This window comes from Megalobrama amblycephala, linkage group LG12 (assembly GCF_018812025.1).
Source record: "Megalobrama amblycephala isolate DHTTF-2021 linkage group LG12, ASM1881202v1, whole genome shotgun sequence".
In the NCBI taxonomy this organism is placed as follows: domain Eukaryota; kingdom Metazoa; phylum Chordata; class Actinopteri; order Cypriniformes; family Xenocyprididae; genus Megalobrama; species Megalobrama amblycephala.
In genome coordinates, this window is record NC_063055.1 from 19,811,019 (window position 1) to 19,828,007 (window position 16,989).

The window sequence follows — 16,989 nt, forward strand, 5'->3', positions numbered from 1 at the left end:
GTAGATAGTGAATATTTAGAATGCTGGATGTTGTATGTGTAGGAGTCTATTCCCAAGTGACACAGTGATGTGTGCAAATACTCGCCTGTTGAAATGCAAAGCCTTGAAATTCCGAGGACCCGCTTCCTACAGGGTTTCTGCAGGTTTCATCAAATCTAATTTAATGCCTTTTTAATGCCATATATATATATATATATATATATATATATATATATATATATATATATATATATATATATATATATATATATATATATATATATATTAGGGGTGTAACGATACGCGTATTCGTATCGAACCGTTCGGTACGAGGCTTTCGAATCGGTACGCGGTACTTATTATGTACCGAACGGTTCGTTGGACTAATTAATTACATTTGGAAAATAAAAAAAGTTTGTGAAATATAATGTTATGCGTTCAACAAGGTAGCCCAATAACCCAAACAACGTAACAGGCGACGCCCCTGACACCCCGGAAGAAAAAAAAAAACACCAACTTATACGTTTATGTTATGCTGCGTTCAAACCGAACGCGTCTGGGGCGTCTAGCGTCTGATTTACATGTGGCTACTCAGGCAGGCGCTCGCTCACTCAGTACGCGCTGAAGGCTCTTTGCAAAATGGCTAATGTGTTTAACACATAGACTGTAAAGGTTTAACAGACCAGAAATAGAAGATCGTCCAAATAACCAACAGGTCTGGTGTTTGGGTGCACTTTGGATTCCCTGTAAGCTATATAACATTTTCATTTTTTTATAAGGAGCTGTTTTTGTTTTATCTCTTTCGAGCGTGAGTTTAAAATATTCTAATCTCCCCCCAGAGTGAGTTTTTTTTAATGCAACCATTATTTTAGAACGTTTGCCTTTAATGTTTCCATAGGGACGCGTCTTGCGTGTCACTAGCGCTGAGCGCAGCAACAATAACACTGTATGACAGATGGATCGCTATTATTTTGTTTTTCCTTGTTTATTTAAAATATTCACAAACTTGCTTACCATGTTATCAACTATCTGATATTAAGATCCTCAAATATGTGTAAGTGAGTGTGTTTTGTCGTTTAAAAGCCTTTATAAATGATCTTTATCTTGATCTATAACGCGAGATAGGCGCCGCCATCTTAGTTTGCGCTGCAGTTCACAGTCCTGTCAGTCGGATTTACAGCAGGTGAATTCATCATTTTCTCCCGAAATATATGCAAGTAAGTGGCTGGTGAACTGGAAGAATAATAGAGTAAACTTTATAGTTACTTAGGCCCATTATGTGTGTCTGATATGAATAAATATCGGCAAATTGTATATGAATGGATTGTTATTGCTCCTTCCACTGATGTCTGACATCAGTGTGCATTTTATAAACTCTAAATATATTGTTTTAATGGTGCTTATGCGTATATAAATGTCTGAAATCTTAAAAGAATGAACATTAAAGAACGTTATGTGGCTGAAAACACTGCATAGTTGTGATAAAACGTACCGAACCGTACCGAACCGAACCGTGACACCAGTGTATCGTATCGAACCGAACCGTGAATTTTGTGAACCGTTACACCCCTAATATATATATATATATATATATATATATATATATATATATATATATATATATATATATATATATATATATATACACACACACGTCGCTAAATGTCGATAGATGACGTCATGCGGCATCATTTGTTTGCTTCTCTGCTGCTACCCTTTGTGCTCACATACAGCCAAATTCTCAATTTGTAAATAAATCATGTAAAATGTATGATTTATCTTTCATTTTAAATTCTTAAATCCGATCAATAAATTTAATTAGAATAAGACACTAATGGCTGTTACCAATCAAATCAAATCATTTACAAATTTACAAAAAAAAAAAAAAAAAAAAAAAAAAAAAAAATCAAACAAACAAACAAACAAACAAACAAAACAACTGCATTAAATAATGTTATGGGATTGTAAGAAATGTTGGGGGGGAAATTATACTTTTAAAAATTAAACTAAACCACCAGTAGGTGGCATCAAGTAACCGTCTTAATAAATGAGTCATTCATTTAAACGATTCATTCCGATGGCTGATTCATTAAAGAATGAGACAGTTGTTTATGAATGGGTCATTAAATCTTTGACTCAAAATGCTTCAAATTGCTGAATCATTCAGTAACGAAAACAAGGCTGAGCCTGCATGTCAATGAACATTCTATCCATCCTAAATAGTATGTAACATTATTAATATTCAATACTATTTAGGGTGGATAGTATGCACATAGGGGCTGAGTGTTGCTACACTATGGTTCTGCTGTGATCTTTGTTTTAAAGTATTTTCGCTGCTAAAATAGAACAAAAACAGTCAATGTTCCTTCTAAAATGTAAGTGACTTATTAACTATTTGTTAACTGAACTGTTGTATGAAATCAGTGTCACGTTTTTAATCGTGATGGTAGCCTATTTAGGAAAACAGCATTCTTGGTCGTGTGATATTGCTTTACTGTATCAAGTTATAAAAATTCCACATTTTGAATTTTTACCGCAGTATGTTTAACTGAGATTCTTTTTGTGTGTGCTTCGCTCATGTTTCCATTTCTCCTCGAGATGGTGCGCGAGCCTCAACAGTGCAACCTTGTTATCATCAGTACATTATACAGCCTATTATCATCCACTATCGATTGGCACTTACACTAAATGTAATAAAATCATTCTTGCGTTTTTTTTTTTTTTTTTTTTTTAGATTGACATTTTAATCCGGGCAAGTAAAATTCTCTTTCACTTGCCCCTTCAAAAAATACACTTATCCCGGACTAACTGAGAAGCGTTAGTGTCGAGCCCTGACATGTTAAACCAGCGCTAAAATCCTGATTTATAATCGAGACATTGTCTGACAAAATCACAATACACATAAGATACAGACAGTTGCTATGATTTTGGCTAACGTTATATATGTACACATAAATGATCACTTATCTATTTTATTTGTTCTCTGACAGAGCGCACAGCCTCAACTGAATGCGCTGCTCCTCTCAGCCACTCACTGAACAGCAGACGCAGAGAGAAGTGCGCCTGCGGCAGCGGCAAGAAAGCAAGATCTTGCGCTCATGCGGCAGTAGAGGAGGGTCTCGGAAGCTAGATCAGGTTAACAAGTATATTCGTCACAACACAAAAGTCGCAAAAGGGGTCTGAAAAGTCGCTAAGTTGGCAACACTGATGCAGCCTTCCGCAGGTCCCAGCCCGCCGCTGTCCAAAACGGCATTACAACAATTTGGCACCGGCCAGAGGCAATTACCAAACTGGTTCCGTGTGTATCACACCAATGTACATATTTTACGACAGCAAATCAAAGTTATTAATTATGAAGGCTATATTCAATATAAACTGGTAGCATTATTTTTCTTCAAAACTATCTAAAAAAATTTAATGCCTGTAGGAATAAAATTTAATGCTTTTTAATGCCATTTAAGGCCTTAATTTTTGCAAAATCCATTTAATGACTTTTAATGCTTTTTAATGCTTCGCGGATACCCTGTCCTAGATGATTAGCATAGTTTATGCTAGCAATCTCCAACAAAAAGCTTCTTGACAGGTTTCTTTTCAGAGATAGGTACTTTCCATAGCAATTTAAAAGAAAATTAGATTAGTCCGATGTGTTGGATCACTGCTGAGAATCTAAAGATAATTACTGGGAACATGGCATTAAATTTATATTACCATTATTAACAATAATGATAGTAAAAGATATAAAATATATAAGACTTGCGCTTTAGAACTCATCTGCTTGGTTTTAAAACCTAGTGAGCTTCCTATAAAATAAGATTTTTGGAATTTTTCAGAATGCATTGCAATTAGCTCAGTGAAAAAAAAAAAAAATCGAATCTGTATTTTTAGATTTAAGAGCTTAGCAACATGCTAACACACCAAACCCAACTGAAATCAACTGTGGTCTATATGTAGCTCACTTTGTTTTGGAACCAAGCTATAGAGCAAGTGGAAATGAGTGAACACAACATCTTTTATTTAGTTTTATTCAGTTTATTTCTTTAACTGCATGTCATTATTCATAATTCAAAACTCCCTGTTGATGCATTCAAAAACAATACAGTATCTTCATACATATCAAGAGCAACAATTAAAAACCTGTACATCTGTGTTCAAGGTGTCCCCTCACGGACTGCTATTTACACACTCAGCATCTTCCCTGTAGAGGGCGCCACTGAAATAACGGCTACTCGAGGTCTCGCTTCAGACCCGGCAGGTAAAAATCTGCAACACACTGCTGCCTGCTTCCTCATTTTCTATACTTTAGAGTCCTTTCTACACTAAGTCAAAATGAAGGAGAGGACACTTATGCTAAAGGAAGTAGAACCTTTACACAATTTTTGGCCCCATCCGAAGACTTGAAATTGTTTTAACTGCTTTCCGCTGGCTTGTGAGTGGTGACCTCCATATGCACTGAATGAGGGAAAGCGAAATAGCCACCGCAGCCAGCCAGTTGGAGGATCAGCACCAATGGAGAAAAAGATCACGTCAAGAATTCAGACTGGGCGGCTGCCTCAGCGAGGTCTCTACTGGTGCAGTGGTTACTTCCTTTATACAACAGAATGTCCTCTGCTTTCATTATCATGGGTTGAGCTGTCTGGCACAAAGGGGTGTAAAAAGCACTGAGAAATTATACTGAAGTATGAGTACGGTGCCAAAGATTTACAGTATCTAGCCAAAAACGCATCTGAGTGAAAGTACAAAAGTTCTACTTGGCATTTAAAAGTAAACAACTTCTTAGCTTTAGAAATCAAATCAAGAGACAATGGACATTTTCTCATTTAAGCTTTTTTAAGAGAAACATTTCAAAACAACCCAAGCTGTGCAGAGCAACCCATTTAGTCATATTTTCAATGTTCTGGAAATATGACACACAACTTCTTTTAAAAAAGTCTGAAATTGTTAAACGTTAAATTAAGCAGAAGCTGAAGATGTTGTTTGACACACAAGTATAGTTGTTTATATCAGTGTTATTTAGTACTGATTAGTATTTTGGATTTCATTTTGTTTAGTATTTGAAATTTTGTTATGTGCTTTTGCCATTTACTAGTTTTTTTTTATATTTCTAATAGTTACCAAGACAACATTTCTCATTTTTATTCAGCTTTATTTCAAGTATCGAAAAGACTGATTTATAGACTGATCAGACTGAACTGTGTTTTCCCATTAGTCTTCAACAATGCATATATATATATATAACAAAAAAAATGCATTGTTTTAGGTCAAAAGATGAAGATTTGTGTCTCTTCACAAGGACAAATGACCATAATTGGAAAACATTTAAACCTTTTAACGTATTTCATCATAATGGCCAGTGTAATATGCACTTAAGATCTCAATTAAATTGTAAGAAGCAATAAAAAGTATGACTTTTTTTCCCCCTCACAGAAATGTGATTTTGCAAAAGTATAAATATTCAGTTTTTAAATAATACTTAGGCATAACAATGAAGTACAATCGCTCAAGTACTTTACACCCCTGCTGACTTTTATCCTATATTTCTAGAATATAGATATAAAAACATCTCCTTTTCTTTCCTCTTTACAAATAAAATTGTTCTTGTTCTGTACAATGGCTGACTCCTTACAAGGCCAATATAGCAAATTCAAGTTGAAAATTCAAAGCTGAAACACTTAGTTCGTGTTTTGACATTTTAAAAGCGTCAAACTCAGAGGGACAAACGTTGCCCCTCTGCATTTCTCTCGGTAGAGGAAAAGAGTATGACATCATTGATTAGCATTTAAATGGCACATTTGCACTGATAGGAACCTTGCAGACATTATTATAAAAAACATTGCATTGTTGTAGGCTATTCATATATCGGTTGGCTCAGAGTATGGCTCGTTTTTGAGACTACATCTCTGACTACTGAACATCTAAGGATCTAAACTGTCTCCGGTACGAGGAAACCTATACGGGGCGAGACAATGTTTGGTGGGCATGCTAATTGTTATCATTGTGGACTACATACTTGAGGTCTTTGTATCTCTAAATCTTGCTTTTAATATGTTGTTAAAGACATCATGAAGAGGGCTATAAAAGAGGGCTGTGCAAAAACCATGGTGGGCACTAGGGGGCAATCAAGCTGTCAGATCAGATTCCACAATTTGAATAATTTGAAACAGACAACAGATGTTCTATAAAACATTGCGATTGGCCTCCTGGGCTGTGGAATACATTATCATGCCATTGGGACTTTTGATTTCAATTGTAAGGGCCAGTGCTATTAAAACTAGTATACTCACTACAGACATGCAAGACTGAATTAGAAGAATCATTTTAAATATCAAGCTTCTCGTCAAGCCAATGGGCACCTCGGTTTGAAATGTAGCACATCTCGACAGTGCTGTATATTTCTGATATGTGAAACACTGGGGGATTTTTAAAAAAAAAAAAAAAAAGAGAGAGAGAGAGAGAAAAAAAAAGATATGTCCAATGTCTATAATTATGTACAATAAGCTTGCTTATAAGATCTGCTACAGTAAGGGAAATGCTACAGTATCTATTAACGTTTTGGAAAACAATCCAAATCTTCCCCCTCACAAAAATAAACCCGAAACGAAACATTTACAAGGCTCATCCCAGTTTCTGTACAGTACGTGCTGATGCCAATGGGATAATTGGGTACAAAGTCAACATCAATACCCAGGCTGGTTGAGGATTCTGAGCTTCAGATAACACCTCAGATGTATGTGTAATACTCGTGTAAGAGCCCTGATTTAAAGTGTTAACACTTAAGATCATTGTATCACTTTTCCGAATCGCAAATTGCTAAATGCTTACAGGCTGTGTATGGCAACAGAACTCGCATGTGATCTTCTATATGCAAGCATTTATTGATATGTTACAGCACAGTAAAGATCTCGAGTGATAAATTAATGTCTGATTTATAATATGTAACTTTAGAATATTTAAATAAATTAAAATCTATTTGATAAAATACTATATTATTTTAAAATACCAAATGTATGTCTATAGGGATGCATTTCATTCCAATTAATTTATCACAGATGATTTTTACCGTGCATATTTCTATCACTCAGCTTTTCGATGAGCTTTGCTTGGTATGACACTGAACAGAAAGAGATAGCACTTATTGCTCAGACAGTTCTGAGGTAAAGATCAATGCATAAGCTGGTGGTACAGCATGTCTGATTATCACCGGATCTCCTTTAAATTATCGGTTTCAATTCACCAACCTGCCTGTGTATTTTAACAGTACACAAAATTACGAATCTCATATCTTAGGTAGAAAAATTCCTACCGCAATTTTTGATCAGTAAGTCTTACAAAATGCATAGAAGACCTGTATCAAAATGCCCTTTTTTTCTTCTTCTTTTTTTGTTTTTTGTTTTTTTCTTTTTGTCTCCTGAAATGAAGATTCCGCATGATGCTCGATGCTGATTGGTGGAGGGCTCGGGGATGAGGACCGATCAGGCCTTCGTTTTCTTGTTTTCATAATTTTTCTGAAATGTCGAGGGCAATGAAATGGGCCTGAAAAATTGAATCAGAAAGCATACAAACGCAAAAATTATCACAATGGGAAAAAAAAAAAAAAAATCAAAACTTTGGGTCCTGATTTTGAGCTTGAGGGAATTCTATGTCTCGTATAAAGGAATATCGCATGAGGCACTTGTAATGGCTCTCTTTCACTTTGACTCACTTAGCTGAAGTATCGCAGAGCGTGTGCAGAATATTTTCCCCAACTCGTGAACCAAGTCTTGCAAAGATATAGATGTTAAAGAGGCAGAACAGTATTGTGTTGCACACTTTCTACTATGCTACGTCTTATGTTCTTTTACTTGTATTTGTTTCTCTTTTTTTGGTAAACACTGGCTAAAGAAGCAGAAGGCACCTGGAGAGGTTTGATACGGCTCACTGGCCTTATAATAAAACTTTAGTTCTGTTATCTTCCTTCCCCCCCCTCTTTCAACAGCAAGACCACTGCGCACACAGCAGGGGAGGGGTTATAGTCCAGTCACAAACAGCAAGCAGCTAATAAAAATCTCTTAAATCGAGGGTGCTTAGTCCTGGTCCTGAAGATCAATCTAGTTTACTTTCAGAAGTGTAGCTCTTCAGGGGCACGACTGAGCAACCGTGTTTTAAATAAATCATCTTTTTTTTATAATAGAATTTTTGTTGCATTCTTATGAAAATAAATGGAAAATATGCAAAATAAAAATGTCAAATGACATGAAAAAGACATGCTATGAAGGACACCATGAATCAGACGCATACTAACTGACCTTGCAGTTACTGTCACGCTAGCCACAACGTAATGGCAAGCATTTGCTCATTTTCTCTCCTTGGCCACTAGATGGCGATAAAATCAAGTCTTGATCGGCCTGGATGGGAGATCTCTGCGGTATCTGGATGATACCAATAAAACACACACACAGGACCATTTATATATGGATTTGAGACGGAAGAGGAACTGATAGGATGGTGGTGTACTGAAAACCACAGATATAAAGACGGAGCTGGAGAGGCTGTATGAGTGTGTGTGAGAGAGAGAGAGAGAGAGAGAGAGAGAGAGAAAAGAGAAGAGAAGAGAGATTTAAAGGGATAGTTTACCCCCGCCCCACCCCCAAAACCAAGTAAAAAATCTGTCAGCATTTACTAACACTCATGTTGTGTATGACTGTATTTCTTCGATGAAATACAAAAGGAGAAATTTTGAAGACAAGCTTCAAAAAAGATGCAAAAGCACCATGAAAGTATCATAAAAGTAGCTTGAGAACTGTATTCGGTCAATATGTTAATAAAGTCAATATAGGGCTTTTCACATTGCGCTTAACCCCGGGTTATCGTCGTTCCAAACACCGTTTTTAACCCCAGGTAAGGGAGCGTTTCACACTTGTAATCTAGATGCGGGGTTAGCACTGCTTTTTACCCAGGGTTATGAAACCTTGGTTTAGAGGTGCTCTTTTGCGGTGCCAAACTTGTACAGTGTGGGAAATGATGCGGTGTTAAAATCAGGGTTGCCAGGTTTTCAAAACAAGACCCGCCCATTTGACCATTCGCAAAGACCCGCCCCCCTTTTTTACCCACGGTAAAAAAAATCGCGTTCTGGGGGGTAAAATCCGCGTTTTTGGCGGGATTCCCTGGTAAAATGCGCATCCCAGGAGCTAAATATCATGTTATTTGGGGTCGCTTCAACCCACAGATATTAAAAACAACCCGCGGCAACAGTGTAAAAGTAGCCCAATTCCGCGGGAAAATCGCGGACTTGGCAACACTGGTTAGAAGGTTACAACCATAGACATCATATGATGTCTATGGTTACAACTAGATGCTTAGCAACCGACAAACAATCGCGTGCCTTATGTTCACGCGCTTTAGGCAGACACGGAAACACCGCAGTCGTTTCTGTGTTTGATAGGAAAAATGTCAAACCGCGATGGAAAAAAAACAACAATTGGAGTGAAGAAGAGACCGTTTCATTCTTACCTTTATAGTTCGAAAAGTTCACTCAGAAAAACTTGATATTACAGTCAGCAATGTGTTATCAGACGACGCGCAATGCTAGAAGCCTTTATGTAATTAGGTCACGTGCTGCGTTTGTCCAGTCAGTAACACTGATACTGCGAATATTCAAATAAGGACTTTAACCCCGGGTTTAGAAATGTGCAATGTGAAACAGCAGCTTATTAATACCCAGGATTAACTGTTAACCCCGGGTATATTGTGAGCAGTGTGGAATGTGAATAAAGATAACCCAGGATTCTGTTTACCTGCGGTTTAGAATGACCCAGGGTTAACTATTTCAAGTGTGAAAAGCCCTTATGTAATATCTTTGTGTGAAAAACAACCAATATCTCAGCTGCGGTCACATTAGTGAAATTTTGCAGGCAAAATAGATTCATTGTCTACTGTCAACAGTGTAGTGATGAATGAAACACCACTCACACAGAAGTCACTTTTAAACCAAGCAGCTTTCTGCTGGTCAACCTTGTCTGCATGACCAACTGAACCAAATGCAAAACCTGTGTGGGGAAATCTTTTGGCCTTTTTGTGAAATTCCTGATCACGTGGATTCCTATTGAAATGACTGGATTTTGCCTGCAAAAATTCACTGAACAAAGATAAAAGGGACTGCATCTCTATTTACTGAAATCTGCCCTAGCTCTCTTAATGAGAGAAGCAGCAATGTCTGATTCATTAACAAACTGTTCTTAGGAGTCAGATTTTTTCAATGAATCAGTTGATTCGATTCACAAAAATCGAATCGGGCCGTACTAGCTCCACAGCAGTCTTCGACCCGACAGTCAAAGTGGCATCACGTCACAAAACTGTGTACTTGGAGGAAGACAGCGAAGGCTTAAGGCACATTCACAGCAAGAACGATAACTATAAAGATAACTATAACAATAACTATATTTGGCATCCACACCAACAGATGATGACGTTCTGTTTATTAAATCACGCGTTTCACTTAAGTCGTGTTTTGAGCTCTTTAAAGCACAATGGATTCTGGTTGGCTGCCAATGTTTTTTATTGTTCATCAGCTCAAAAAAAAAAAAACATTCTGAAAGTGATTCCAATGATATTCTTCCCGCTTCATTATCGTTATAGTTGTGGTGTGGACTCCACTATTCTCACAGAATTAGAATGATTAATAAAACTTTATAGATATCGTTAGATTTTTCATCCTTGGTGTGAACGCGGCTTTAGGGTCCCATTTGGGACAGAGCCTATGACTTCAGCAGACTTGGAATATAGTACACAAGTCATATAAAAACATTTTTTTTGGTGGTATTGCATCTTTTTTTGAAGTTTAAAAGCTTCAGTTTCTATTCATTCATGTAGAAAAGAGCAGCCAGTACAACTCTTCTAAATTTCTCCCCGAAGAAAGAAAATCATACAGGATTGAAACGACATGAGTGCGAGTTTTTAGGTGAACTATCCTTTTAAGGGAATTAGCATTAGGACCACAGTCCTCCCTTATTCTGGCTCAGCCTTTTCCCCTCTAAAACCTGAGAGAGTTTGTGAGGGCTGGGGACTAGCCAGGGTCCCGGAGGTGCTGTCGAAGATCCAGGGGCCTGTAGAGGGCGGGGAGGATCCAGAGGCCACTGAGTCGAGAATGCGATGCTGGCTGCAGACACGCTGACTTCAGAGAAGCTGTGAGCCGATTCTGCACCTGACCCATCATCGTCATTGTCCAAAGGCATGAGGAAGGAGAAAGGTGCGCGCTGTGTGAACTCCGTTGTGCTGGTTCCGTTGTTATCCCTCTTTTCTCTTCCGACACTCTCTTTCTCCCTCTCTGGGAGATCGTTTTCTCTTTCTGAACTAACATCCTTCACTTTTCGTCTTCTCTCGCCCATGCTCTTGCTTTTCTGCCTTCCCCTTCGTCGTTCCCCCTCTCCCTTCCTTTCCTCCCGTGTGCCGTCCTCCACCTCTTCTCTCCGCGGCCTCTCTTGGCCCCTCAACGTGCCAGGTAAACTCCGCGAACGCATCTGTTGCTCTCTTCTTCTTCCTGCCGACTGGGAGCTACCAGCGGTGCTAACATCCTCTGCCTGGCCCCGCTTGCCCTCCTCCGCTCCTCTTCCTCTGCTCCTTCCCTCCGATTCCCTCCTTCCCTTCCCCCTCCTCTCTCTCCTCTCTCGTCCACTGTCATCCAACAATCTGCTGCTCCTCGGAGGAGAGCGATCTACTGCAGCCACACGTGGCTCCTCGGAGAAGAGGGAGGAGGGGGAAACAACTCCAGATTCACGGTCTGAGATAGAGAAGGAGAGAGAGAGTTAAATGATAAAATGCTATCAGCCCATCTTCATGTAAAACTACAAAAGGAGGTGTCAGATACAGTTCGATGATGGAAGAGTGGGTGGATGAAAGAGCACAACCACGTGATGCACCAATGATTGTTCTGAGATCAGTAAGGGGTAATTCCCTGCAATCTCAGCTTGAGTAAAGGGATGTGATGGAGTTGGGGGGTGAGAAATGTTTTCTGCCTTTCTGAATGCTTGAATGAATTACATTATGTCAGTGAAACATGGGCATCAGCATTTTGAATAACTGATTATTAAAAAATAGATTATTATGGCATGGATTGCCGCCAGTCCCCATTCTTTATGGGTATGTCAAATCAATATACAGTATGGATGACCTTCGGTATCTTTGCAATGCATTTATAGTTCTTTATCTAAGGCCACAGTTTAAAGGGAAAATGGGCAGCAGTTACAGCAAAAGCGTAATGCCCATTCAAACTGAAAAGAATAACAGCAAATTTAGTTAAGAGAATAATTCACTCAAAATTTGCTGTTAGGTGAATTTTGAATCCATTTCCAATAATAATAATAATAATTATTATTATTATTGTTCTAAACACTTGTAAGTTTGGGGTCAGTAAATAAAAAAATAAAATAAAATACTCTTTTTCAGCAAGGAAGCATTAAATTTATCAAAAATGTCAATAAAGACATGTATAATGGTTTCCTCAAATATTAATTATTAAATTAAATATTATTCCACAAAAATCTTTGCCATCATAGGAATAAATTACAAAATATATCAAAATAGAAAACCATTATTGTATAATTGTAATATTTCACAATATTACTATGTTCACTGTATAAAATAAATGCAGCCTTGGTAAGAATAAGAGACTTCTTCCAAAACAAAAAAAAAACTTAATGTGCCCATGATAATAAAGATATATATATATATATATATATATATATAGTTAAATATATAATAATAATATACATTTCTGTATATATATATATATATATATATATATATATATATATATATATATATATGCGTTCCAAATTATTATGCAAGTGACATATCAGTAAGATTTCAGTATAATAAACATTCAGATTTTAGTTTTTCTAAGAAAATGTTTGTTTGTTTATTTATCCATGTCTTTTTAGATAACTGGTATCAATCTCAGATAAAATAATTTGCCAGGTCAATGGAAACCCTACTTAGAGGTTGTTCCACATTATTAAGCAAGTCACAGTTCTCATGCAATATGGAGAGGAAGAAAGATCTTTCTGAAGATGAAAAGCATGAAATGGTGCAATGTTGTGCAAAAGGCCTGAAAACAACTAATATTGTGTGAAACTGAATGGAGATTATCGAATTATCATAAGATCTGTGAGTGATTTAGAGAACAGCAGAACTCGGTCAGATAAAGGCTTATTGAGGAAAGTTCCTGTCAAAAACATAATTGCATTAAAAGGGCAGCTATAAAAAAGCCAGTGTTGAGCAGCAAACAGGTATTTGAAGCTGCCAGTGTCTCTGGAGTCTCAAGAAGCTCTCCATGCAGGCTGGCAGTTGTGCGTAAAGATGCATTTTAGACACCACTAACCAAAGCTCACAAAGAGAAACATTTACAGTGGGTTTAGAAATACATGAAGACTCATTTTTAAATAGTTTTATTTACTGACTAATGCCGTACTACAATGGATGGTCTAAATGGATGGATTTCTGGATGGTTGGTGAATGGCCACCACGTTCCAACAAGACTGCGACGTCAGCAAGGAGCTGGCGGGTGATGATTTGTGCTGGATTATTGGGAAGTGAGATGGAGGGTATTTAAATTACTTTTGCAAAATATGTGGAGTTCATAACTGGCCATTTTCAGCTATGGTATAAAAAGGAGGATAGTACCTTCTGAAATGCAATGCACTATGCGCTACCTCATGCTGCAAAAAACACCACAGCAATAAAACTGTTTGAAAATGTATTTCTAGACCCACTGTAAATGTTTCTCTATGAGGTTTGATTAGGGGTGGCTAAAATGCATCTTTACGCACAACTGCCAGCCTGCATGGAGAGCTTCTTGAGACTCCAGAGACACCAGCAGCTTCAAATACCTGTTTGCTGCTCAACATTTGTTTTATTATAGCTGCCCTTTTAATGCAATTCATTTTTTTGACAGGAACTTTCATTAATAATCCTTTATCTGACCGAGTTCTGCTGTGCTCTAAATCACTAACAAATCTTACGGTAATTTGATAATCTCCATTCAGTTTTCACACAATATTAGTTGTTTTCATGCCTTTTGCACAACATTGCACCATTTCATGCTTTTCATCTTCAGAAAGATCTTTCTTCCTCTCCATATTGCATGAGAACTGTGACTTGCTTAATAATGTGGAACAACCTCTAAGTAGGGTTTTCATTTACCTAAGTAGACGTGGCAAATTATTTTGTCTGAGATTGATACCAGTTATCTAAAAAGACATGGATAAATAAACAAACAAACATTTTCTTAGAAAAACTAAAATCTGAATGTTTATTGTACTGAAATCTTACTGATATGTCACTTGCATAATAATTTGGAACGCAGTGTATATATAATATAACATAACATGACCCCCCCTAGCTATAGGAAACAGAAAAAGCTAGAAGAATGTAGAAATGTAGAAGGCAATATGAGAACTGCGAGATGACAAAGTGAACATAAAAAAAAGACAAAAAGACAACCAACAGGAACGGTTACCAACCGCATGTTTTCTGTTCGGCCGATGACATAGAAGCAAGGCTCGCCCTGCTTGGAGTTAGTCATACAAAGAGATAAGCTGGAAAGCTCCACTGGAGGAGAGTTCAAGAGAGAGAAAGAGAGCAAAAGTATGGAGTGGTGAAAGAGAGCAAGAAAAATAAGTAAATAAAGAGGAAAAATCCAATGCAGAGTTGCAAAAAGTGCAGGAAAGCAAAGAAGCTTCAGTCCTGACCATGGGCGGTACTAGAGGACGAGCATCTGGGACATATATACTGAATGTTTTTGGTAAAGCCCTGAATGTCTATCACCTTGTTTTTTCCACCAAGTTTACAAGGACAGATGTAACATTTCAACACACAAGCTCCAAATATCCTCTCATCCACCCATGGTCTTGACGAGAAGAACCTGATCTACAGATGTAAACCTCTTAACTATCAGAGGGAAGCAGAACATTTGCAAAACACATTGGCCATCTTTCGAACATTACTCTGATCATAAGCTAAATTATTCGAACCCTCTATTCCTACCCCAGTCTCCCCTCACCATAATCCGGCACATATCCGTTGCCTTTCTTCAGTACAAGGTGTATCCATGCTCCTCCCTTTCGGATCTGCTCCACGGCCTGGCTGTGTGTCATCCCGGCTGTGCTGTCTCCATTGATCTCCACCAGCTGATCACTCACCTGCAACACGAGTCAGCAAAACCCTCTGTGACTCAGCGTTATGTCAACAACAGCACCTAAACCCAGCATGCCTCAGCATAATCTTAGCAACATGACTCACGCTTTCAAACATCCCTGACAGCATTAAATGCAATTTTGTATTTACTGTTATCGTATTCAAAAAGCATTTTATGAACACAAACCTGAATTTTCTGACTGCGTGAGGCCGGTCCGCCCTCCATCAGACCAAGTACATACAGACCCATGTTATACTCGCTTCCACCTCGCAAACTAAAACCAAACCCTGTTGGTCCCCTCTCCAGATCAACGCTATAAAATTGGGAATCCTACAGAGAGCGAGAGAGACATTTTCAACAAGTTTATGTGGATCTAGACTAGAGGGTGTGGGGTAAAAAATACTTTTGGAAAGTTGCAGATAACATGCAATACTCCAACTATTTTAAAGAGCATGCTAATTCAGCTATAATTATTATGCATGCAGCTTTTAAGATATTTAAAATAAGTATTTACCACACATTTCTGAGTGCATGTACGTAGCCTCACCTTTTGCTTGGCTCGGTGCCCTTTTCTTAACCGGCTCTCGGCATCAAAGTCAGGGTATTCAGGCAGATTATTGTCTGACAGAAAAATAGACACACTCATCAGTTTAAACACACTTCAATACCACTTATTTAGAGTCTATACTCCAGCACCCTCTTGTGGCAACTGTTGAAAATACAGCTCAAGGTCTAGCAGAAAGAATATTAGCCAACTTACAATTACAAAATGTATTAAATAAATATTAAATAACTTTATTTATAAATAAATTATTTAATAATTATTAGATATTAATGAATAAATTGTTTAAATAATAAATAGTATTATTATTAGGGCTGTCAATAGATAATTTTTTTAATTGCGATTAATCGCACTCATTTGTGCGATTAATCGTGATTAATCGAATAGTTATCGTGAAATTAAGCATACATCATTTATCTTGTTTAATGCGTTTATTTTAGAAAAAGGAAACGGCAAAAAGCCTTTGTCAAGGTATGTAATGCGTTTATTTTGTCATCTTTTGCTATATCCAGCAAAGAAAAACTATCAGATTGAAGGGTGATTCTCACAAAACTGTGTTTTCTGCAAGCTTTTCTCAAGGCTTCATTTAAAAGCATTAAAAAAAAAAAAATCTTACCAACCCCAAACTTTTGAACAGTAGTGTATGAACAAACAAACCACAATTTAAAAACATACAAAATATAAACAAAAAAAAAAAAAGAACACCAGTCAAGCAAAATTAAAAGCATTATGTGTTTGTAGTGTGCTTACTAGTGTGAGAGCGTGGTATAATGGTGAGTCTGAGCGTGTTTCCAGCTCTGCGCAGTATCTGTGCGAGGTCTCTGTGAGGCAGCGTGACCACTGATCTGCCCTCCACGGCCTCCAACTGATCCCCCGGCTGGATCTGACCACTGCGTGCCGCTGGACTCCCCCGTCGCACCGTCACAAACCTGTGAGACACTAGAGACGAGGCTAAAGAGAGAAAAGAAACAGAAAAGAAAGAGATATTCATTCTTTCATCCACGCAAATAAAATTTAATTCTTTTTACTTTATAATGGACCACTAAATCTTTTTTTTTTCCCGTTCTGTATAATATGATGATATGACTGGACAAGGAGAGGCACATTTCTAAATGAACAGTATGATGAATCACTGAATCAACAGATGATTACACAGCTGACAGAACATGAACGAATCCCTCACTCAAACTTTCATGTTTACATAATCATGGGACATTCTAGACTACACAAGTATAACACAAATAGTGACCTCAGTGCCAGTCTTAGAGACAAGTCACATGAT

The 16,989-nt window shown here is 37.6% G+C and overlaps 1 protein-coding gene and 1 long non-coding RNA gene across 4 annotated transcripts in view; one reads left to right on the forward strand and one right to left on the reverse strand.

Moving 5' to 3' along the window:
* The first annotated feature begins 400 nt into the window (after positions 1-400).
* On the forward strand, positions 401-4,265 carry LOC125279613. 2 transcript variants are annotated; one of them, XR_007187417.1, is made up of 3 exons: positions 401-725; positions 2,970-3,114; positions 4,133-4,265. It is a non-coding gene; the product is annotated as an uncharacterized LOC125279613 (long non-coding RNA). The 2 variants fall into 2 exon arrangements; XR_007187418.1 differs by lacking the exon at positions 401-725 and adding an exon at positions 1,140-1,196.
* Positions 3,986-16,989, reverse strand: part of magixa (MAGI family member, X-linked a) — a 57,327-nt gene continuing 44,323 nt past the window's right edge. The window contains exons 13-18 of one of the 2 annotated variants that reach the window (XM_048209488.1): positions 16,458-16,658; positions 15,693-15,766; positions 15,332-15,475; positions 15,011-15,149; positions 14,472-14,559; positions 11,548-11,731 (exon numbers count right to left, since the gene is read on the reverse strand). In XM_048209488.1, the coding sequence (XP_048065445.1) occupies positions 11,725-11,731; positions 14,472-14,559; positions 15,011-15,149; positions 15,332-15,475; positions 15,693-15,766; positions 16,458-16,658 (653 nt within the window). In that variant the 3' untranslated portion in view covers positions 11,548-11,724. Of the gene's footprint in view, positions 11,732-14,471; positions 14,560-15,010; positions 15,150-15,331; positions 15,476-15,692; positions 15,767-16,457; positions 16,659-16,989 lie in introns of both variants that reach the window. The other variant, XM_048209486.1, reaches the window with a different exon arrangement.